This window comes from Eschrichtius robustus, chromosome 10 (assembly GCF_028021215.1).
Source record: "Eschrichtius robustus isolate mEscRob2 chromosome 10, mEscRob2.pri, whole genome shotgun sequence".
NCBI lineage: Eukaryota > Metazoa > Chordata > Mammalia > Artiodactyla > Eschrichtiidae > Eschrichtius > Eschrichtius robustus.
This window is the reverse complement of record NC_090833.1, coordinates 66,284,913-66,308,551: the sequence shown is the minus strand read 5'-3', so window position 1 is coordinate 66,308,551 and position 23,639 is coordinate 66,284,913. Positions and strand designations below refer to the sequence as shown.

General features: G+C 39.9%; 1 protein-coding gene across 11 annotated transcripts in view; it reads left to right on the top strand.

The window, feature by feature from the left end:
- Positions 1–23,639, top strand: part of BNC2 (basonuclin zinc finger protein 2) — a 414,209-nt gene that overhangs the window by 108,715 nt on the left and 281,855 nt on the right. For 9 of the 11 annotated variants that reach the window (XM_068552670.1, XM_068552668.1, XM_068552667.1 and 6 more), the window contains exon 2: positions 20,332–20,532. The exons of the other annotated variants lie outside the window; for them this stretch is intronic. In XM_068552670.1, coding sequence (XP_068408771.1) covers positions 20,332–20,532 — 201 coding nt within the window. The remainder of the gene's footprint in view (positions 1–20,331; positions 20,533–23,639) is intronic. 11 annotated transcript variants of the gene reach the window in all.

Here is a 23,639-nt window from a genome sequence, read left to right as displayed (position 1 = left end):
TCATGCATTCATCATGTGTTCATACCTTCAACCAAGTTTCTTAAAACAGGCCCGAATGCAAGGCAGAGTGCCAAGCGTGGTAAGAATAAAGAGGTGGAGCAGACATGAATTGGCTTTCAAGCCTTGATGGACGGGAGGCTTAAGTGTTCATAACAAAAATGTGAAATGTGGTAGGCAGCAGCTTTAGAGAGACCATTATGGTCCAATTCAGAGAGACTGAGTTCTAAGCAAGTTCTAAGGAAGGAGGATATTCAGTTGCAGAAATCTGGCAGATTCTAGAGCTTATTTGTATTTGCTGATTGGGTATGCCAAGCATTCTGGAGGGATGCCCATTCCTGTCGGACAGGGATAGATGATTGCCTTGTTAAATGTATAGCCCATATATAACATTTCCATCGTGTAAGGCAAACACAGTACGTGCTGGAAGGCAGAGGATATGACCAGTCTTCCAGGTGAGTGATAAAGCCATATAATGTCGTATGAGATTCCAGCCAGGAATACATGGTAGAGAATGGAGGATAAGCATATTTTCAGTGTTTAGACATTTACTAATGTCACAGACTATTTTTTTTTAAGTAGAAATATTTAACTCTTCAGTACTTGTATTGATACCATATAGGTGTAAAATATCAAATTTTATCTAATGCATACAATCAAGTGTTAGTTTTAGGAGGTTCCTCCTCCACCATTTTTCCTAACTGGAAATCTTTAAAATATCTTTGGCTCCTTCTTTTCCCTGAAAGCTAAAATTCACTTAAGCAGCAGTTCTTGTAGATCCTTTAAAAAACAAAACAACTTGAAATTGTTTCTTTGTTTCTCACTATTACCTAGTGTAGGTCCTCTTGCCCTGTGATGGGCTGTCCATTTTCTATTAGTGTCTGGTATAGCGTCAAGTGTCGAGATGCTTGTGACATAGACAGATGCAAACCCGACAAGCTTCCTTGCTCTTGGAGCTTACATTCTAGGGAGATGTTTGAACATGACATAAATCCCCTAATTGAATACTTCTGCCTCACATCTCTGTTTTCTGGTACGCTGTCCCTAGATGAAACACAACTTCCGTTCCTTAACTTTTCAGCTCGGAAACTTAAAGTCTAAATTTCAAGGCCTCCTCATTTGCCTGCATGTTCTCTAATTTCTTATCTTACAAACATCCTTCATCTACCTAAGGAATGATGCTTTCTTACACTTAGTTTTGTTCATGCCCCTCCACCATTTGGAATGCTCTCCTTGTCTTTTGATAGTCTCCTTAGCCCAAGAAACTCAGGCCATATCCTTCTTTTGACCAAATTTCTTTGGCTCCTGGAAGTACTGTAACTAATAACACAAGCACTGACTGTGGCACTTCCTATTTTAGCGAGAGAGAGCAGTGATTTATACCTTCTCTTTAACTGGTGTGTTTGTCTAATCTCTCCAATGACACTGTTAAGTCAGGTAAAAGTAGAAGGCCTGGTCCTTAGTGTGCCAAACACCTTACAAATGTGAACACAGTTAAGAACCAGGAAAAACAGAACTTTGGAGCATCCTGAGGAGATGCAACAAAGCATCTAAGCTTAAGTATCGAACTTCTAAGATAGTTGTTCCCCCTCACAGTTCGCTTAGAACCTGAAAACTCTAAAATGTGTTTTTGCTAATTGCTATTACATAAATATTATAAGAAATGAGAAAAGAGTCCAGAAGCCTATACAGAGAAAACAAAACAGATTTCCCATCCCTCCTCCGAAGTAATTTCTGTTGACCAGATTCTTAAAGGTATTTCCAGAAATAGCTTAGTCCAAACATAGAAGCATTTATTACCCCCTCCCCAGTTTTTTTCTTCTTTGCCGTAAATGGTAGTGCACTCTATTTACTGTTCTATATCTTGCCTCTTACTATGGTATATTTGGAGATATTCCTTATCAATACAGTAGTCCCCCTCTTATTTGTGGGGGACATATTCCAAGACCCCAGTGGATGCCTGAAACCCTGGATAGTATCAAACCATATATATACCTTGTTTTTTCCTATACACACATACCTATGATAAAGTTTAATTGATAAATTAGGCACAGTAAGAGATTGACAACAATAATCAATAATATAACAATTACAACAATATACTGTTATAAAAGTTATGTGAATGAGGTCTCTCTCTCTCTTTCTCTTTTACTCTCTCAAAATATATGTACAAGTTTAATGCCTTTTCCGTCTTAACTAAGCACTTATGCACCAAGACCTTAACTGTAGTTTGCAGTGTTGTAGCACTGCAAAACTAGCACAAATTTCTTTTTCCCTCTTCACAATTTCACAGATAGAAGATGAGTTCTTACCGTAGATCTTAGCAACCTCAGCATACGATATTTTCCCTTTTCCTTATTAAGTCAAGAACTCTCACCTTTTTACCTAAAGGAAGCTCTTTAAAGCTTCTCTTTGATGTATCTGAATTGCCAGCATCATTGCTCTAGTGCTTTGGGGCCGCTAGTGAGTAAGAGAAGGACGACTTAAACACAAGCACTGTGATCCCGCGACAGTTGATATGATGACTGAGGTGGCTACTAAGCGAGTAACGGGCAGAATGCGCCAGACAAAGGGATGATTCACATCCCGAGCAGAACCGAACAGGAGGATGAGAGATTTTATCATACTGGTCAGAATGGTGTGCAATTTAAAGCTTATGAATTGTTTATTTCTGAAATTGCCCATTTAATGTTTTCGGACCACGGTTGACCATGAGTCACCGAAACCTGGGAACATGAAAGGGTAGAGTAGCGGGGACTGCTGCTTCCAGCCTTTTTTTGTTTTCATCTTAACAGTTGCTTAATATTCCTTTGGAAAGGCTTATAATAAAATAAAACAGCAAATTCTAGAAGTGGGAAGGTGGCAGATATTAGAGTTACAAGAAGTAATTACAACTAACTATGAAAGGATAAAATGATAGATTTTAAAATTTAAAAACAGAGCATTCCCAGAGATTCTTTTTTCCCTCCAGGAACAATCAGGGCCCCTCTAGCCCTTAGAAACCCTAAAGGTATCACTACATATTAATTTGGTGTTCGAAATGAAAAAATTTGATTATCAAGAAAGATATGTCCTGTTTAAAAACATACGTTGAATATGCGGCACCTTTTCAAGGAATTCTCGTCTAAAATGGTAGAAATTGGAGAGGCAGTGCAGGATATGGGGATGAGCACATCTTTTGAAACCAGACCAACTTGGTCTTGAATCCCCACTTTGACACTTAATTTAAGACCTTGGCCAAGTGAGTCAACTTTCTTAGCTTGAATTTCCTTATTGGTAAAATGAGAATAATAAGACCTATCTCATAGGACCTGTGAAGAACAAATGAAAAAATATTTTATGCTTTCCACAGTACCTGGCACACAACAGGTGCTCAATAAATATAAAGTAACATCCCCCAGACTCTTTGCCTACCCAGAACAATTAATTTCCTAAGAGCTCTGGACACTGAGATCTTACTGTAATTGTATCTTTTAGAAAACTTATTATCATAATGCCTTGGACATACTAGGCATTCCAGATTTGTTTTGTTCTGTAACTCTTAAGTGTTTGGTTTGGTTTTATTCATATTCTTCACCAAAATCCTCAAATCTCTAGAACGAAGTATACACGTACCATGTGAAAATCTCCAACAGCCAAATGCCAGGATCTTAACCAGTAATACGTTTGTAAATGTTTAACAACTAGTTCATGGGGTAGGGGAGCTCTGATCTGTAGCATTTACTGATGTGAATTACCAATGTGAAGTCAACTGGCTTAAAAAATTCCTAAAAGTTTAATAGTTGGTTCTCATTAAGTCAGCAGAGCGGCTTCGTACACTACTATATTCCCAACCCTCTTGACCCGTGCTTTGAACTCGATGTAAAAGCAGTTTGGGAGACCCAGGTCTCAAAAAACGGTCCAGTCTGCCACCAGCTTATTTTGTTACTTTGTCTCAGTTTTCCTGTTTGTATAGTAAAGCAATGGGAGTAGATCAGTTTTCTAAACTTCTTTTGGTGGGGTTTTACAATTTCATGTAGGTGTCTCAGGTTATGGAGACCAAGGGGCCCAGGCTTTATGCTTCTTATCCTGCATGTTCAGTATGAATTTCTTTTTTACAAAAGGTCTTTATCGGTTAAAAACATGTATGTTTGAGAACCACTGTTACTGAAATAGCTGTCACAAAGCCCATATCTGTAACTGTGGCAAAAGCCCTGATATAGTGACAGGTAATGTATTTACTCACTGCTTATATATATATATATATATATATATTTATTTATATATTTTATGTTATATATATATATATATATATATATACACACATATATAAATAAATATAAAACAATGTATGGTTTAGGAAAATGCAAAAGGGAACATAATGCATTTCAGTGTTACTTTTGTCAGAGGTAGACATGATAGAAAACGTTTTTGGTACTTGACACTAAATATGATATTCATTTATGTGTGAATTCTTCATATATGTATGCCAGGTTAAGGAGGAGTCGCTTATAGGCAGGGGTCGCAAACTCAAATGGCTATAGAGGTCAGGCAAATGATGGAATTGAGGGAAACAAGTGGCTTATAATATGAAGGGGGGTCATGGAGACTGTGCCCATCTGAGAGCACAGCTCCACCTCGGGGGATCGTTGTTATGAAGAAACACAGATTTCTTCTGCTGTATCTTTAGTTCCCTGATACTCCTCCCTGACCCCAACAGCTGGAAATCCATAGTTTCATTTAAAATTTCTTGATTTTTTTTTTAACATGTTGCCTACGAATTAAACACACTTGCACACTCATACATACTCATGAAGGGAGCCAAGCAAAACAAACTTGGCCTGAGGGCTTCTGGTTTGCAATCTCTTTTCACACACATATATATGCAGCACCTAATATTTATTGAGCGCCTATGTGCTAGGCACTCAGCTAAACGTCTTGCACTAATCAAAATGTTTAATCTTCACAGCAATTGGGTGAGCTAGTATTATTTCCTTTTTATAGATGAGGAATTTTGGCTGAGGTCACGTGACTAGTAAAAGGTTCCATGGGTATTCAAACCCACGTAATCTGACTGCAGAAACACTTGGGCAAAACTAACTCCATGGATATCTCTGACAAGTGCTATAAGCACACACACAAAACACAAATAGCTGAGTATAAAGGGTGGATCGAGACTTATCTAATGTTAGCTCATTTGTGTGCAGTGATACAGTTTGTGTGAACGCGTGCTTGCGGTGATAGTGATACAGTTTGTGTGAACGCGTGCTTGCGTGCTCCTTGGAATACTATCTGCTTTCACACTTTATAAGATTTTTCTGATAAAGCTCAGTGAGACCAGTGTAAAAATTTCACAGGGAGTTTCTATTTCTTTTTGTCACAAACTCTAGACATCCTGAGCTCTGGGGCCAACATTGTCTCTGTCCAAGGGCAAAAGTTTTCTCCCTTGTCTTTGCCATATTTAAACCCCACCCATGGAAATGCTACAAGTCCTGAGTGATGATCACTTCCTCTGGGAAAGGGTACGAAGAATAAAAGTAAATCTAGCAGGAGGAGTAAATCCCAAAAGACAGAGATAAGTACTTGAGGTCAGAGACTGCATCTTTTATAGTTAGTCTACATACCAAACTCATTAATATGAATAATCATCTTAGCTGTAGTGGTTGTAGTAGCAAAAGTAATATAAGAAACTCGTCTTGTCTTACAGTTTTACATCAACTCTTTCATTATTTCTAGGACTCGGGAAGGTCTCTTTGAGAAAGTGATGAGAAAGCGAAGGTCTCTCACATGTTTCTCCTTTATTTCCACTTCTTTTTCCTACCCACATAAAATATTTTTCAACCTTAAAACCTCCAGCCTATGGGGGTAAAACTGTAAGACTCTAGGAAGAAAGACGTAAAACTGTGTGCAAACATCTATATATTTATCCATTTAGGTTTTTCCCTTGGGATATTTTGGAACACCATTAGACACTGTAAACCTCTTTATGGTTTGTTCGCTTGGTATGGAACGGGAGAGAAAAAAAGAGCCAGTCCCCCCTGGCTGTATTCTTCTTAACACTCTGTACCCATCATGTGAATGGAAAGAACCCAAAATCTTCATTTTCAGAACTGCATCTTAGCCCCTGGCTCCTGGAGAAAACCAGTGTGGTTCAGAAGTGGGATGGGAAGAGTGGTTTGCACTGGCATCAGCCTTGCGGGTGCTTTGGGGCTGGAGCACACTCAACTGTGGGTTACAGATGCTTGCTCTCCAGTATTAATGTGGCCAACATGTGAAACCATGGCACCCACAATGCTACACAAAGGTCCACGCCTCTGATAGTTTGGGAAATAACTCCCAGCTGAAGAAATTCCTTCTTGAAGGGCTGGAATACATTCTTGAACAGAAGGTCCTTTTCCAGAGGGGTGGAACCCAGAAAGAGATGCCTGATGATGTTGGACTGGGTACCAGGGACTGTATCATCGGGTGTCTCTGATATTGGGACCTTTAACTGAAAACAGAAAAAAAAAAAAAATGCTACTCTAAACCTGAGGTTCATAAGTGCCAAATTCTATGCTGTACATATAGCAGAGAGCTTGGGCACTCAAGCCATTGGCTAGTTTCTTTGGAGATGTCAAATGCAAAGCATGAGTGGCGGTGGTTGTCATCTGTTCTGACTTAGGGTGTGTTTGAAATGTTTCCACTAATTTTTATTTCTCTGAGCTGTCTCCAAGGTTGGTAGGACCAGTGAAGACTATATGGAAAAAAAGGAAACAAGTATGAGGTTGGTTGGTGCTCTTTGTAAGTTCAATAACCAAGACGCTTTTCAGGTCCCCGAAATTTTCAGGTCCCCTTCTCACGCATGAGGCCTGTGCTTCCTTCTAACGGGACACTTGAGAGAGCCGGGATGTTTCCATCCCCCATTCAGTGAGTGCGCTAGTCTTCTCGTTCAGGTGCAATTTCCAGTGAAATAGTAGCTTGTAAGTATTCAGAAGTTAGTTTATTGACTCTTATTGCACTTCTGAGCACCTAATAAATAATGTATTAGTCTGATGGATATGTGGCTACCTAACTATGGGTCATGAAATATGCACTATTCTTCTAATACACTGTAGGGAGACCTGTTTATAAAGTATTTAGTATTGGTTTTATAATGCACCGTTGACAACAGAAGACCACGAAGCTCAAAGATCAATCTCATTTTGGCCCACAGTAGTAACGCTGCTTTATAAAGCTCTGTGACAGGTCACTTAGACAGTGGTCCTCACAGAAAGGACTCTGTTAGGAAGGCGATCTGGAGTGGCTGCGAGCACAGCGGATGAACGTCTTTGTCCAGGTCCCTGAGGTGACTGTTTGTTGGTTGCTGATGTTGGCCAGGTGTTGGAACTCAGCACTGCCCAGTTCTCTGTGGGGAATCTGGACTGAGACTGCCCCAAGAGTGCTAACGCAACCACCACTGATTGTGCAGAGAGCTGGGGTGACTTGGGCCCCCAGTTGCAGTTCTGGAGACCTGGATTGCAGGAAGGAGCGGGTCTAAGCTTTCCTCAGCTTCCTCTCATGTTTGCTGATGAAGTGACATTGTTCCACATCTCCCAGTCCTTCATTCAAGTCACAGATGTGACACAGCATAACTTAAAAAACATTTTTTTTTATTATAGTTGATTTACAATGTTGTGTTAGTTTCTGCTGTACAGCAAAGTGATTCAGTTATACATATACATATATCCACTCTTTTTTAGTTTCTATTCCCATATAGGTCACTACAGCGTATTGAGTAGAGTTCCCTGTGCTGTACAGCAGGTTCTTATTAGTTATCTATTTTATAAATTTATTTATTTATTTAGCTGTGTTGGGTCTTCGTTTCTACGCGAGGGCCCTCTCCAGTTGCGGCGAGCAGGGGCCACTCCTCATCCCGGTGCGCGGGCCTCTCACCATCGCGGCCCCTCCTGCTGCGGAGCACAGGCTCCAGACGCGCAGGCTCAGTAGTTGTGGCTCACGGGCCCAGTCGCTCCGCGGCATGTGGGATCCTTCCAGACCAGGGCTCGAACCCGTGTCCCCCGCACCGGCAGGCAGACTCTCAACCACCGCGCCACCAGGGAAGCCCCTATTTTATATATAGTAGTGTGTATGTGTCAATCCCAATCTACCAATTTATCCCTCCCCCACTTTACCGCCTGGTAACCATAAGTTTATTTTCTACATCTGTAACTCTGTTTCTGTTTTGTAGATAAGTTCATTTGTACCTTTTTTTTTTAGATTCCACTTTTATAAGCGATATCATATGATATTTGTCTTTGTCTGACTTCACTCAGTATAACAATCTCTAGGTCTGTCCATGTTGCTGCAGATGGCATTATTTTGTTCTTTTTTATGGTTAATATTCCATTGTATACATGTACCACATCTTCTTTATCCTTTCCTCTGTTGTTGGACACTTAGGTTGCTTCCACGTCCTGGCTATCGTAAATAGTGCTGCAGTGAACATTGAGGTGCATGTATCTCTTGTTGGTGGGCATGTAAACTGGTACAGCCACTATGGAGAACAGTATGGAGTTTCCTTAAAAAACTTAAAATAGAGCTACCATTTATACGATCCAGCAATCCCACTCCTGGGCATATATCCAGAGAAAGCATAATGTTTTTTGATTTTTGTTTGCTTTGGGGAATTTCATTAGCCAGGAAGAAGTTCATAGATATTTAAAAAATCCTACCTAGTAAACACTTAGATTTGGGGGACATCTAAATAAAAATTAAATAACTTCATCCAAAAGTCAATTCTCAGTGTTTCACTTTCTTGATAAGAACTAAATCCTGTAAGAATGCTATGAGGTAAAGAAATACAGTGTATTATTGCATGTCAGGGTGTACGTTTCAAACAAGGCATTTTTCAGTTTTGCATTAAGAGCTCCTTGCTGCTTCTAAGTATTCTACTTCCCAGATTGGGAAATGGGAGCTACACTTTCTTGAACCCAGTCCACTTGCTTGTAACTTTTCAGAGTTTTAAAGGAACCAAGGCTGAGTCCTTTCTGCAGTCTGCCGTTTCTTTTATTCATTTCTCGTTGATTCAGAGTTTCACGTTACCGTCTCCAATTGGTCCAAACCCTTTCTACTCTCTGTTGGTCCTTGATTTCTTCCTGTCCTGTCTCTCTTAGCAAGTGCCCTCATCTTTCCTGAGATGGTCATGTCCTTTGTGTAGCTATCATTTATTGAGCATTTACTATGTGTTAAGCACTCTGTTAGGCCCTGGATTACCAAAGATAGATAAAACTCTCTTACTTTCAACAAGTGAAAAGCTTAGTGGGGGAGATGGATAGTAAATTGGCTTTCTACATGAGCACTTTTGAGAGAGATATATTTTAGCCACAGAATTTTTTTCTCTTCTTACCCTGGTTTCTGAGAAAAAAATTTTTCTTCTCCCTTCAAGGGTACCCTTTTCATTTGTGCTCTTGATCGCATTCTCTCCTAGAACCCTTTTTTTTAAAATCATTTTCCCTCTGGCTTAGATCTTCAGTATCCTTTTCTCCCCTGGCTTTGTCCCCTTTGTCTGTGATACTTTTTCTTCCCTGTTGTGAGAAACAAGCAATCGACACACTAACACACTTCTCCCAGGCCCTGCAAACTCTCAGACCACCTTTCTCTTACTTTACTTGCTTTCTTTGCAGAATTTCTCCATAGAATGTTTGCTCTTTTCTGCCTCCTTGTCTTTGTACTTTGCTTACTTCTTCACTTATTTCCAGTCTAGATCCTCTAACTTCTATACCTGTCTGCCCACTAAGACATCTCTCTTACGACACAAAATATAATTATAAAATATCGCAACCACAAATATATATAAGGAATGGGATAGTGAACACCCATTTATTGAAGCTTAAGAACTAATAAGGTACAAATACATCTGAAGCCCTGGGTTAACATCCCAATTACATTGTAGCCACTGCCATTTCCTCTATCCAATACCTGCCCTCCCATCCTCAAGCAGGATTCTGATTTTGGTATTTATCGTTACCATGCATTTTGTTTTGCTCTTATTATATTTACTACTACTTATTACCGTACTTGGTTTTACTACACTCTAAATGTAGCATTGTTTCTTAGAGCATTTAAAACTCTAAACTCTGACTTCTCTTGCCACTGAGAACACTGGACAATCACAGTGCCCCTGTTCATGCTGCTCCTTCTGTCTTCTCCCACAGTAACTGGGTATCCCCCAAGATGCTAACTTTGGCCACTTTCTTTTACCTATCGTGTCACTTCTCTATTGATGATTCTCAGATCCAATAACTACAGTGTCAACCTATTTTCTGAATGTTTCTAGTTGCCTAGTCACCAGCATGACCTACTGTTTTCTCAAACTGAGCTTACTGTATATGCCCACCAACTCGTTCGTTCCCATGTCTGTTGAGAGCGCTACCAGTTTCCTGTGCTCAGAATATCAGAGCTGTAGTGTCATCTTCGGCTCTTCTCATTTGTTACACACATCAGTCATTCTTGTCCCCTGGATTTTATCTCCATGTTGTATCTTGCTCTTTTTTCCCCAGCCCTATTACCTGTAGTCTTTTTCCCCAGATTGTTATAACAGCTATCCTAATTGGTATCTTTGCTTCTGTCTTTTCACACTTCAGTCCGTCTGTCATGCTGTTGCCAGATAAATCCTCTTCAAGTACAGTAATGATCATACCGTGCTGCTGTTGAGAAGCTTTCAGCAGTCTTGACTGTTGAAGGATAACAGGATAAATAGCAACTCTTCCTAGTGACATACAGGACCCTTCCCATTATAATAGTTCCCACTGACCAGTCTACCCCTTTCATTCATCATCGCTCTACACAGATTTCACCTTAACGTTCTAGTCCAACTGGACCACTTCTTTAGGGTGTCTCCTTTCCATTGGCCTCGGTACTCTGATTCAATTTTTGACAGCTCTCACTTCTCTACTTTTTTTTTTTTTTTTAAATTTTTTGGCTGTGCCATGTGGCATGTGGGATCTTAGTTCCCCGACCAGGGATCAAACCCACATCCCCTGCGTTGCAAGTGCAGAATCGCAATCACTGGACCACCAGGGAAGTCCAATGGACCACTTCTTTAGGAAAATTATCAGTTCTTAAGTTCCAGTGCAAATGCTGCTTCTGCTTAGAAACTTTCTCTTCCCATACCAGCTGGAAGGAATCTCCTTTTCTTATGTCCTATACAGTTTGGCTGCTACCTCTACTTATCACATTGTTTTATTAAGGTTGTTTTTGTACATGGCTTATCTGTACTAGATTATAGATCTGGCTTATCTGTACTAGACTGTATCTGGCTTATCTGTACTAGATTGTAAACTTCTCATGAGCAGGGACTATGTTTTAACTTTCGTGTTCCCCACACCTTCTTGTAGTTGGCAAGTAGGGCTTTGATCAGCATTCCCTAACAGTGGCTAAAAGTGCTTAGTTTAAAATATGTCTTTATAACACATGGAAGAAAAGGGAGCTAGAAACTGAGCTAGTCAGGGCAAAAGTGTATACCTTAACAATCAGCAAATTATTCACTTCTTCCCACTTTGTTACTTCCATTCTCTCCAGGACTTATTTAATGGTGGGCTGCTGTCAGCCTTAGAGACTATTAACTCTTAAAAAGTGTTTAGGTGGTCAGAGGAGTGGATTTGCAATTGTTTTTGTTTTTTTTGGATCTGTTTTAATGTACTCAGTGTCTCCAAATAATACTGTCTGCAGAGTAGGTGTAATTTCCTCCCCAGTCTCTCAACAGGCATGCCTAGCACCCACTCCAAATAGCCATAGTCACAAGTCAGAGGATAGGCTTAATGAGCAGGGCGGGCAGGCACCTTTCAGGATCCCCTGTTGTGGGGTTGATGCTGCTCAAGTTGAGGTACGTTTCAGCCTCTTGGATGCACTCCCGTCCTGGCACCGCCTAGGGAAGGCGTCTCTCACCTAAATATTGTCTTCCTCCCTTGTACTGTCTTTCACACTCATCCCCATTTTGTGAAACTCAGGTATTTGCTTGATTCCTCACACTTATTACCTTTAAAGAAATCATTGCAAGCAGTACATTTAGTGGCAGTTAACATGAATGATTTTTGACTCTGATAAAGTATCTGCCTTCTTCTGCCCCTTCTCTTTTCTCTCCCACTCCCCCCTTAGTTTTTCTTTTCTCTCCCTTTTTTCTTTCTTTTACATAGTTCTAATTTATTGTTTTCACTGTTTTTACTAGCAGTACCATTCACAGTAGCAGTAGTAAACTTTTAGAACCGAAGTATAACATGAATACAGAAAAGTGTACAAATCGTAAGGGTATACGGCTTGGTGAATATTTACAAAGCGATCATACCCAGAACCACCAATGAGATGGAGATACAGGACATCACCTGGACCTCAGCAGCTTTCCTTGTGCCTCTTGTAGTCACTACTCCCCACCGAAGGTCATCACTCTTCAGAACTAAGTTACTCATTAATTCTTCCTATTTTTAATATGCTGGTAATGAGTTTTTGGCATCTTCTGAGTTCCTTAATTTTGAAAACAATCTTCAGGTTTATTCAAATTTGTTTTCAACATTTTTTTCATTTAAATAAGTGTATATAGCTATATATAGCTATATATATATAGCCATATATATATATATATATATATATATATATATGAAATAGCCTCTGTGGTTTTCCGAAGATTATGAAACTTCACATATACTAGTATTTCACTTTTTAAACTTATTTTTTAAGTTTGTGAATTTCATTTAAGAGGGTACCATCAGCAGAGCTGCTTTTCTCTGTGACAGATCTAAAAGCAGTGTTGGATTAACTGGGTGCCTACGAATCTCAATCTTCCTTCCCGACAGTAATTTGAACTATTATTATGATAAGTTCACTGGGGCTGCAAGTTTCTTGGGTCTGCAGACTTTAGAAGGAAGTAAATAGAGAAATTAGCACTGTCTTTACAGTCCTTGTAGCTCTTTATGGTCATACAAAACTAATTGCCTGCTGTACGCTCCCCAGCCTGTTTTTTGATGCTCATTTAAGGAAACACGTTACTGGTTGTTTTCCTCTAGACTTTCTCATAAAACATGAACTTTACATTATGGTAGAAAGAAGCCATTGTCACTGTTCATAGCTGAGAAAAGATGAATAAAGTCACTTTTCTGTCTTTAAGCCAAAACAGGGTAGGTAAAATATTTCATTTTTTTTTTTTTGGAGGCTCGAGATTCATGCCAACCTCAGATGCTTTTGCATCTGCAAATGTCCTGATTCTAAGGATTCATCATTTCCCTAACATTTTATAAACTACCTCATCTACCACACCCTACCCAAGTTCTCTTTATTAAAAATTTTTTTTTATAGCGTATCAAGGGATTATGGCATTTGGATATATCCCTGAAAACACATCCTTGATGTCTTTCTCTGAAATTGAGGCCCTGATTAGGCTGTCAGCAGATGCTGTATCTCATTGATTGTGCCAGTTGGTACAGAGACAAGTGTCAACCAGAGCGGTTTCTCCCTTTTGCCACAGAAGGATGAAGTGTTCAGGTAGTATTTGCTTATGGGGGATGCTCCTGCCACTGATGAAAGTGATTTAAATCTCTGTCCTATTCAAGCTTAATTTTAGGAGGCCTGTTTTCCCCATAGTCTGAGATCACATTATGATGTTTTCAGTGCACAAGCTTCTCCCTCAGTGTAGCTGATCAATTTTTTTTGGTACAGCAGTTATTATTGTTGTTATTTTTTGGTTATGTGCTCTCATGTGGTATTCCTGTGAGTAAACACTAGAGCATTTAGTACCCATGATGCTTTGGCAAAAAACAAACTAACCAAAAACCAAAGGTATGCCTGCGTTTCTTGTCCCCTGAAATCCTCAAGCTGTTCTGGCTGAGGTTTCTATATGTTGACATGCCCAGCGCAGGCTGCCAGAGCTGTCTGGAGAAGGTGTAGCTGTAAACAGTTGTAAATTGTAACATGTACAATTTTAACACAGACTCTCGTAGAGGAGAGAGAGGGGCCAGTGATTGAGACTGGCAATCCAAGGGGACAACACCATTCTTTTCCTCCTTCATTTGAATCTATAAAGATCCTTAACTGCATTTTGAATTGGTTAATCCATGAGCTGTCAGCCCAAATTTATGTCCCAGAATTTTAGAGAATAAGCAATAGGATTGATGTCTCCAAAGAGGAAGATTTATAGAAGAATACAGGTGCATAGTTCAGTCCATTCATACACAAGCGGGCACAGGGTTAGATTCAGTAGTTGGCGGCATGCATCATCTTTTTAATCTGGATTAAAGGCGGCTGCATTCAGGTGTGCCTAGATCATCTGGTAAATTGAGACACGAATGAGAATTGTTAACTAAGAAAAGTTTTCCGGTTTCCTTAAAATTTAAATGCAGGGATCCAACTAGTAGAATCCAAAAATTTTCTTCAAGATCATCAGACTTTGCTTCTGTAGAACAATTGGCGGTTGAAAGAGGGGTACTTCAACTCTTACAAGGCTGGTAATGGAAGGAAATTAGGAGCCAGTGGAGAGTGGGAGATGTAGGTGTGATAGGTGAATCTCCTTCAAGGGTAGAGATGTGTTCATATCTGGACTCTATCTTAAAAGCTGCTTTTTAATCTCTCTTCCTTCCTTTCCCCCAAAACATGCAGGCAGAGTAGAGTAATAGTTCATCTTTTTGTATGTTTCTTTTGGGGGGGAGGGGTGAATTTTCACTGTCTTTGCATCAAATGACCTATATGACTCAAGGGAAAACAGGCAGCTTAGATTATGATATAATTATTCACAAAGGGGAAACCTCAGTGGAAATTATTGTTTTACGTTTTCTCTATTCTTTATAGTGAGTCAAAGAATTTTCCCCCTTAGCCTCACATAGAAAATGAAACTTTACACAATAAAAAGTAGGGATGGCAGGTCTCAAAGGGGAAAAAGGTTGCTGTCAACTTTTTTTCTCTGGAATATGGAAATTTGGGTGGATTATCTGTTCAGAGGAGGTTTCCTTTATTAATTCTTTTTCCTTTTTACACTTAAGACATCTGTTAACATTTCACACAGCCCAACAGATGTTGCAAAGCAAGTCCCATACTTTGTTCTCAAGAAAAATGACTTTTCCTCAATTGGTTCCCCCCACCTCTGTGACTGGGCCCAGCCTGCTGCTTCTGCATAATTTGCATATATTAAGTTATATACCTTAATGCCATACGAATTTGTAGCTTCAGCATTCTTTTTATACTGTAAAGTGTGATTTGATTAGAAACTAGTTTACATGTTGAGAGGTCATAACATTTAAAAAACCTCCGTTGAGAATGGCAGCCTAATTCCACAGATAGGATTGGATAGCCAATTATTGAATATTTTTCTCTATAAAATATGTGAAGTACAAAAGCTTGAGTTGTTTTGCCACAAGGAAGTGCTGATTGTCATGCGATGTGGAGCGTCATTTTTATTATTTTGGCAAGAACAGGGACAGTTTTGTCTTGACAAGCCATTAGATGAATACCAGCTTGTGTCACATGAAAAACCACTGATCTTTAACCCAGCTCTGTACTTAACCAAGCCTTGAAAATGAATAGTGAATAAAAGAAGAGCAAAGGCCAGTTTACTGTCATTACAGATTACAGAATCTGTTAACAGCTGCTGAACTGAACCCAGGGAATTACAGGTATTGTTCCGTGAACCAGCAGAAGTCCTAGAGATGCTTGTTAAACTGTGTATATAAATTGTACATTTATTTGATATTTGCTTAGGATTTACATTGTTGGAAACATAGCTAGAAAAAAGGAAAATCCTTGACTAATTTCTCAGTGTACTAAATGTATGCCTCTATCACAAAACCATATATATTTATATAAAACTATCTCAATGAGGCTTCCTTACCTCCACTTATGGAACTTATTTTAAGAAAGCAATGTGCCTTTAAAGGAATTATAATAAGTATCAATAAGAAAAGAAAAAGTATGCAATCCCCCCCCCAAAAAAACAACCCACATACAAACACGCAAAATAAAATCCTTCGCTCATTTGTTTCTTCAAGGTGTTCATTGTGGCTAATATCTGCACCAACATGTGATTTTTTTTTTTTTTTTTTTTAATGGAGGGAAAAACCTAACCCACCTCAATACCCAAATATTGAAAAGATCAGTAACATTTACAACAGTCAGTTGTGGGAATTATTGCTTACAGAGCTAACAAAAAAGAACACACTTTCTTACCCTGCTGGTGGAATTGCATTGTGCCTCCCTGTAGTCTTGTTATCCCACACTAACTGAAATGCAAATTCTTTGCAACTAATTGGATCTCATTGAGGGTACATGCACAGTATGTAGTTATATGCAAAAAGGTTTTTAAGAATAAAATTTCTCTGTAATGACAACTTTTGATTATGATCTGAGACATTGGTATCTATAGTATAGATACCAATAGACTATAGATACCAATAGACTATTCTTTGTAGAATATCTATATCTATATATATCTAACTTTTTTACAGATTACTCAAAAACATGAGCTTTGAAATGCTTAGTAGAGTACCAGCTCAAAAGTTAGGGGGAAAATGTTTATTTACAGCAATCTATAAATTGGATTTTATTAAAGTCCTACGAAAATAAAGATTTTTTTTTTTGAAATTTAGAATTTAGTATCTTAGAGCCAGTACACTGAAGTCATGTTAATAGTGTAATCCTTCTCTTGGAACGTTTTTAAATGTGAAAACATCATAAACATCAGAAATCACTTCCAAAAGCTGTTGTCTTTTTGTTTTTTCCTTCCATTCTCCAGTCTGTTTTAACACTGTAAACTTCATTTGAGTTTCTTACTTTTGTGTAAGTGTATTTCTGCTACATGTTGTGGTGAGGTGGAGGTATTCACATTCCCATAATATCTTTAATAACTTGGGTGCCATTTAGACCTAGCTGGTGTACTTCTTCTTCCCATGGTCCATCTCTCACTATCAGTAAGGGTGGGAAAGCCAACACATAGCCTTTAGGATTTGTGATCTTTAAGTGGAAATACATGGAATCAGGAGAGCGGAAAGACAATTACTGTGTAAGTGATGCCTGCTTCTACTCCCCTAGTTTTAAGTAATTTTAATACAAATGATTCCAGACAGTTATTCTACAATCTGCAGACTATATAGCCAGTGGACAAACTCAAAAGTCATCTTTGTACCTTGTGGGTATATATTTTTTGTACCTGTGTCCTTAAAATGATACAGGTGTCCTGCTTGCTAGACAGAAGATTATCCTAAGACCGAGGACTCTGCATGCTGTGTTTATATGTGGAAGTGAGTGGCAAGTTTTAGAGGAGTCAAATTTGTATTTTGAAAACTGGATTTAAAAATGAATGTTTGAAACTTAAAATCTGCAAAGCACAGCATGTGTATATGCTTGAGGTTTTTGTTTTAGTTGACTCGTTCATTCATTTCTTGCTAACTGTGGGTTAATTGTTGTCTCATTGTAATAAAGCTTGTCTTCTTTGTAGACTATTCTTACAAACAAGTTAAAATTTTGTTTGATCAAATCCATTTAGCAGGTGCAGAATTGCATGGTAGAGTTGTAGGTAAGAAAAAAATTTTTTTTAAACCATAGAAAGATAACTTGGTGCTTTTGAGGCTTGTGCCTTGGCAGTAATGTGCCAGATACACGTTACACTGTAGACCTGTTTCATCTAGAGCAACCCAAGCTTTGCTCTCTGAAAGAGCTCAGTTTGCCTACTCTGGGTAGCATTTTGTCAGACGACTGCTGGCCAGGCAGACTAGATTTGGATGTATTAGCTAGTCAGCCTAATAATCCTGTACAGACTGTATTGATTTTCTAGGAGAGAGTTTATGAACTAAATAAACTTGGGGTTGGTGTCTTAATAAACTGCTTCTATCAGTCTGTCACATTTAGTTACGGAGCTGTGCAGTTTAGGGGGAAAAAAGGCTAATTCTGTTACAGATTGTTCACAGCAGGGTCTCCAAATTAGCCCTTTGTTTTGTAATGCCACCTTGCTTGGGCTCACTTTGAGCACATTTCTCAGTTTTGCCCTAATGAGTTGCAACACTGATAATGTGGCTGATGATCTTTCATTGATTTCACTATCACTTGCTTGTCTGGTAATTGATCCGTTGCTGAGCCTCTAGTTAATTATATCGGCTTTGACATGGCCCAGTCCATGGGGAATTTCAAGTCTTGCAGAATAACAGTTTTAATAAAAGAGTCTATTACTGCAGGTGCTTGCTGCTGCATGCCAGTTGATTTTTGTGGTGTGTGTGTGTGTGTGTGTGTGTGTGTGGTTGGTGAGGAGGGGATACCTGGGAAAGGAGAGGACCACAGGACTGAGAGAAAGGAAGGGTGGGGGCTGGAAGAAGAGGAAGAGGGAGTGAAAGAGAGAAGAAGGAAGGGGAGGGGGAGCTGAGAGGGTAAAAGCAGGAGAGCCAGAGGCACGCTAGAGAGAACACGCAGGCAAAGCGATACAACAGAGCCTGCAAGGAGCGAGGAGGAAGCTTGCTATTGACAGTGTCCTTAAGCCTCCCACAAATAACAGCCATTAGTGGGAAGGTCAGGCGCTGAGCATGCAGCTTGACTGAGGCACTGAGTGCCACTTCAGAAATCAAGAGGCTAGCAAATTTTAGAGGGAGTTTAAGTGGGTAATAGCTAGCTGTAAAGGTACAGTCACTGTTGACAATTGACTCACAGGGTCTTTTCCTGCCTTCCCCCCCCCCCAAGAATATTTTTATTGACCACAGGTGGACTTAATATATTTTAAGGCAACAATTCTTCGGGTTCTTGTTTGTTTCTCTTCAGATATTGAATTTGCTGCTTTTGAGACTTGTTTTGTGCTTAATGGTGGTGAACCGGAGGGAAGTTTAACAGAAAAGCTTTCAGGAGATGTCGGTTCTAGAGGGGAAGGCACATTTGTGTCAACACAGTGCACGTTTTCTCATCTTTTCTCATTGTCCACTAATGACACCGAGCTGCCATTGAAGCTCTTTTCTGTTTCTTTTGTTGTTTCAGAGAGTAAGGTTTATTGTTATTCTTGAGTTAAGAAAGAGCAAGGAGAGTGGTACATTTGTCCTCGGTATTTGTAGGTGGTTGAAGATTAATGTGCCTTACATTTTAAGTTTAGGAAGGATGGCTTTTTCCTGCTGACTACTTTTATGAGATGACATGAATTTAGCTTTCCATTTTGGAGTTACTGCTTATGTACAGTGCGTTTTGTTCAGTTCTGCTTTTCCATAAATAAGGTAGATAAATATGATCTAATAAATAGATGTTTTGTTTTAAACCTGGTTTAATTAAAAATATGACACACTATCGAGGTTATATTTCATCAGGCCAGAAAACATAGAATTTTCCATGGAGATCTTGAATGAAAAATGGAGTTTTTATATTCATTACTTTTTACCTGAAATGGGACAGGCTTTTTTTCTTCATCTTTTTCTTTTTCATGATTTGAAAGGATATTGTAGAGGCTTCATCCAGGAACTTTAACAAAGGATTTTTTTTCCTACTTTTGAGCTTTAAGAAAAGGTACTTTTTTCCTTTCCCATTCAGTTTCTTATTGTTCAACATCCAATTGAGTAATTAACGCCCTGAGGGAACTGGGTAGTAAATAGTGTGTATTTATTTTGCAGATGTTTGTTGTGCATCTTCTATGTTCAAAAAACTGCTAGGTTTATTTATTTACCTTTTAGAGTGTAAGGTCACGTCTCTATGTATATTATTTTCTCTAGAAGTTTATATGTGGTTATAAATAGCCCAGCACATACTATATGACTTTTAGGAGCTAACATTTAGAGAACACCTAAGCCAACTTCACATTCTCTTATAGCTGAATATTTTTCTTTCTTCCAGTGTATTAGGGAAAAAAATGTTTTTAAGCCTAGCCGTTTACAAATGTTAAAGCAAAGACTGATGTCAGATATTGCATGCTATACCCGAAAGCATTGTTGGGAAAAATTCCCTGGGAAGGGCCCCAGTCTCTCCTTGCCCCGTGGACCGTCCCTGATCATGGTGCTGCTTGGAGTGTGCATAAGTGCGTATCTCTCTATCCGTGTGTCTGGAGAGGGGTTAGTGCAGGGTGTCATTTAGTGCCTGACAGTGGAACAGTGCAGTTGACTCTTAGCTCTGCTATCCAATGACATGCAGTAGCTGAGAGTTTGAAGCTGATGGTTGGGTCTCCAGTGCTGCCTGCACACCTGACAGGCAGCTGTTAAACCGAGCAAAGGCAAGCTCGGGGAGTCACAATCTATGCATAAATGATAGGGGTATCTGTGCAGAAGGTGCGAAAGAAGCTCTGACCCCCTCCTTCCCCCAAATCTCCCCCTTCCCCAGTGAAATGCACAGTTCAGCCAGCTTCTTAACTACACTACACTCCTGCTACTGGCTGCCAAGAGGCTCAAAAAATCCACCTTCACTTTTCAGTCAGAAGAGGCAGAAGTGGATGTGAGAGAAAGAGAGACACAGAGAGACAGAGAGCCAAAGAGGGCAAGAGACTTGACTTTAAGAGACTGCTGTACTGACAACTCCATGCAGTTCGGAACCAGAACGACTCCGGCTGATCCAGGGTTCATGGGGACATGGCAAAACGCTGATACTAACCTCTTATTCAGAATGTCCCAACAGGTAAGTTACTTTCATTTTTTTTTTTTTTTTTAAAGGAAACCTTGAATTGTTATGTGCACTCTTGTTTCTGGTGTTTTCCTTACTAAACATTTTTGAATTTTGATCACTTCGTAGTTGGGTTCTGTTATGTCATAACTGTGTTATTGGAACGTGCAGGGTTACTTCACGGCTTCCCTAAGGGCTACTTACAAGAAAAGGGGGAAAGGATACCGAAGTAAAAGAAAGCAAAGGCATCTGTGGCAAAGTTTCACAGTCCAGCCTGGGTCCTGGGTCAGGGGAAGACTTCATTTATTTCTTTGTTTTCTGTTAAAAATTAAAATCAACAACAAACACCCCCCCCCCCATGTTATCTTTCTATCTGCATTAATCACTTCATCCAAGTGGCTGCTGTCTCGGAGTAGGTTTACCAACCCCACAGCCATAAAATGCAGGGGCCCCTCGGCCCTGCCCGACGGACTTCCCGGGGCTGGAAGCGGCTCGATTCCGACCCGGCCCGGGAGAGGAGGCTGCGCAAGAGCCGCTGGCAGCGCCGAGGGGCGCGGGCGGAGGCGGCGTGTGTGGCGGGCTGAGCCACCGGCGGTCTCCCACTTCCTCCGTGCCGGTGCCGCTGCCGCTGCCGCCGCCTCCGCGCTCGCCCTTCGCTCCCGCAGCGCCCGCTCGGCTCCCGCCCGCCCGCCCGCTCGCCCGCCCTCCGGCCGACGCACTCACACTCGGGCAGCCTCGGCGTCCTCCCCAGAGCCGTCCTCGGGCTGGCCGGCTGCGCCGCCGCTGGCTCTGCGGGGAGAGCCGACGTGTCCGCGCGAGGCCGCCGGCGACTGCTCATTAATCAGCGGAGTCCGCGGCTCGTACCACGTACCGTGCGCTCGGTGGTACCTACGCGCCCCGCGCGCCCGGCTCCTCTTGCACAATCACTGGCTCTGCGGCTCCGAGGGGGAGCGAGGGGGAGAGGAAGCGAAGGGAAACAACCCAGAAACTTTCATCTTGGACTGTGCTCAAGCGAGGGAGGGAAGTTCCCTGGTGCCTCCCTCCCAGACACGTCTTTTCAAAAGCCTCCACCAGCAAGAGTTAGTATGATATTACTCTCCGCACAGCACGAAAGTATTACTGACGAGTTCGCTGGGATTTTAAGTAGATGGAGGCCGTTAGAAAACGGAGAGTGCTCCACTCATTTAAAAAAAATACTGCAGCTGCGTTCTTTTTTAAAAAACCTATTTTGTTTGTAGGACTTCATGAGAACTAAATACTTTATTCACTTAATTCAATTTTTAAAGTATTGGTAACGAAGGAAAGAAAGCAGTTTGCCAGGCTGGAGACTACCGCAAGTTTAGAAATACATCTGCGAAAGATAGTGCAGAGAGCCAGGGCTTTGCAGCATTTAGCTAGCGAACAGCTGTATCACACAGTTCTGGATAGGATAAATGCATTTGAATAAGGTGTATTTTGACATATCCTGTAGAGGGACCCTGATTACTGCTGATACAGTAAGCTGGGATTTAAATGCAATCAACACAAACCCAATATGCAACTCTTTATGTGCAATTTCCCATTCTTGCAAGTTAAAGAGTTCATTTCCTCCCAGAGATACTCCTTGGAGTTGCCGAGTGCTTTGAGAGGTGTATTTCTGAGGCACGTCCCTGCCTGGGTGGCTCTTTTCGTGGTTGGAACACAGAGTGTGTTTTCACTGACCTTAGGACCAAATAACTTGTTCTGGCACTTTAAAAATTAGATGTCATCTTCAGGGTTTTCTTGAGTTAGTGGAGGTCGTGTGTATGTGTGTGTGTGTGTTTTGAAAGGGAAGATTGGTTTAGGTCTCCCTCTAGCTAGAAAAGAGTTAATAAAACCAGATAGAGATAATGATCAATTGATAAATGGCTATTGAACCACATAGATGGTGTTAGATTGCTTCTTTGGCACTAGCCCATTTCCAAGTAGATTTGAATCTAAGGAGGCTTTAAGTCGTGGAAAACATTTTAGCTAAAAAACAAATAAAAGTAAATTATATAAATGATGGATCAAAGTTAGGAAAATAAATTGAAATCGCTCAGAGACAGAAACTTGTACAGCTAAGCCATTATGATGTCTTTGATCCAGCTGTTTCACTCTGTGGGTGTATAAAAATCTCTTGTGTGTGTACCTATGTGCATGTATGTGTGAAAGTGAACATCAGTGATTATATGAAAAGAGTAGAAATATAGGGGAGTAATTTATGCATTATGGGTGCTGTATGAAACTATATAATATTAATTATAGTATTTACTAAACAGAGTAGTACAATAAAGGGAGAAAATCACAATTTAAAAAAGTATAGTGATTTCACTATATTTTATATATTTTCTTTATTTTTTGGTTTTGAAGTAATTGGCGACTCCCCTCCCCCTCTTTTTTCTCCTGTCCTGGTTATTAAATGCTTAACCTCCTCTGCATTTTTGGAAAGCATGTGAAAGAGAGTATGAGTTTACGTGTTTTTTTTTTCTCCTTTAGGATGACATTTTAGTTTGTATAAATATTGTGTAAACTTAAATTGAAACTGTGTAAATCTAAAAATATATGTGCTGTACATGTTTAATATGTTTATTTTCCTGACCTATAGTTCATCAGCAATGCTGATTCAGAGAGAGTGTGTGTGTGTGTGTGTGTATGTGCCAGAGCAAGGAAGATATCTCGCGAAGCCAACAGTTTCAAGGAATACTACTAGTCTCAGTATACACCTTAAGCCAGCTTTTGTCTTACTGCAGGTAAAAGTTTGTCCAGTTTAATCAAGTCTGCAGAATTTTGTATTTCTAAGGCATAGAGATGTTTTTTTCTATATTATGATTATTTTAATTTCTAAGAAAAAATTGACTTAGCTCATGAAATGAATACAATTTATTGGGCATATTTTTTATTTCAAAGTTTTCTGTAATAAGAAAAACTGTAGGATTTACCTGATCGTTTCTTTAAATATTAGAAAAGACTGACTAGCAGGTTTTAAAACTGAGTTACAGAGAATTCACCATCCGTAGTATCTAACTACAGCAAAACTTAAGAGTGGGAAATAGCTCATGAATACTGAAATTTAATATTCTAGGGTTGTATCTTCTATGGGTAATTTAGGAAGTAGGGTTATG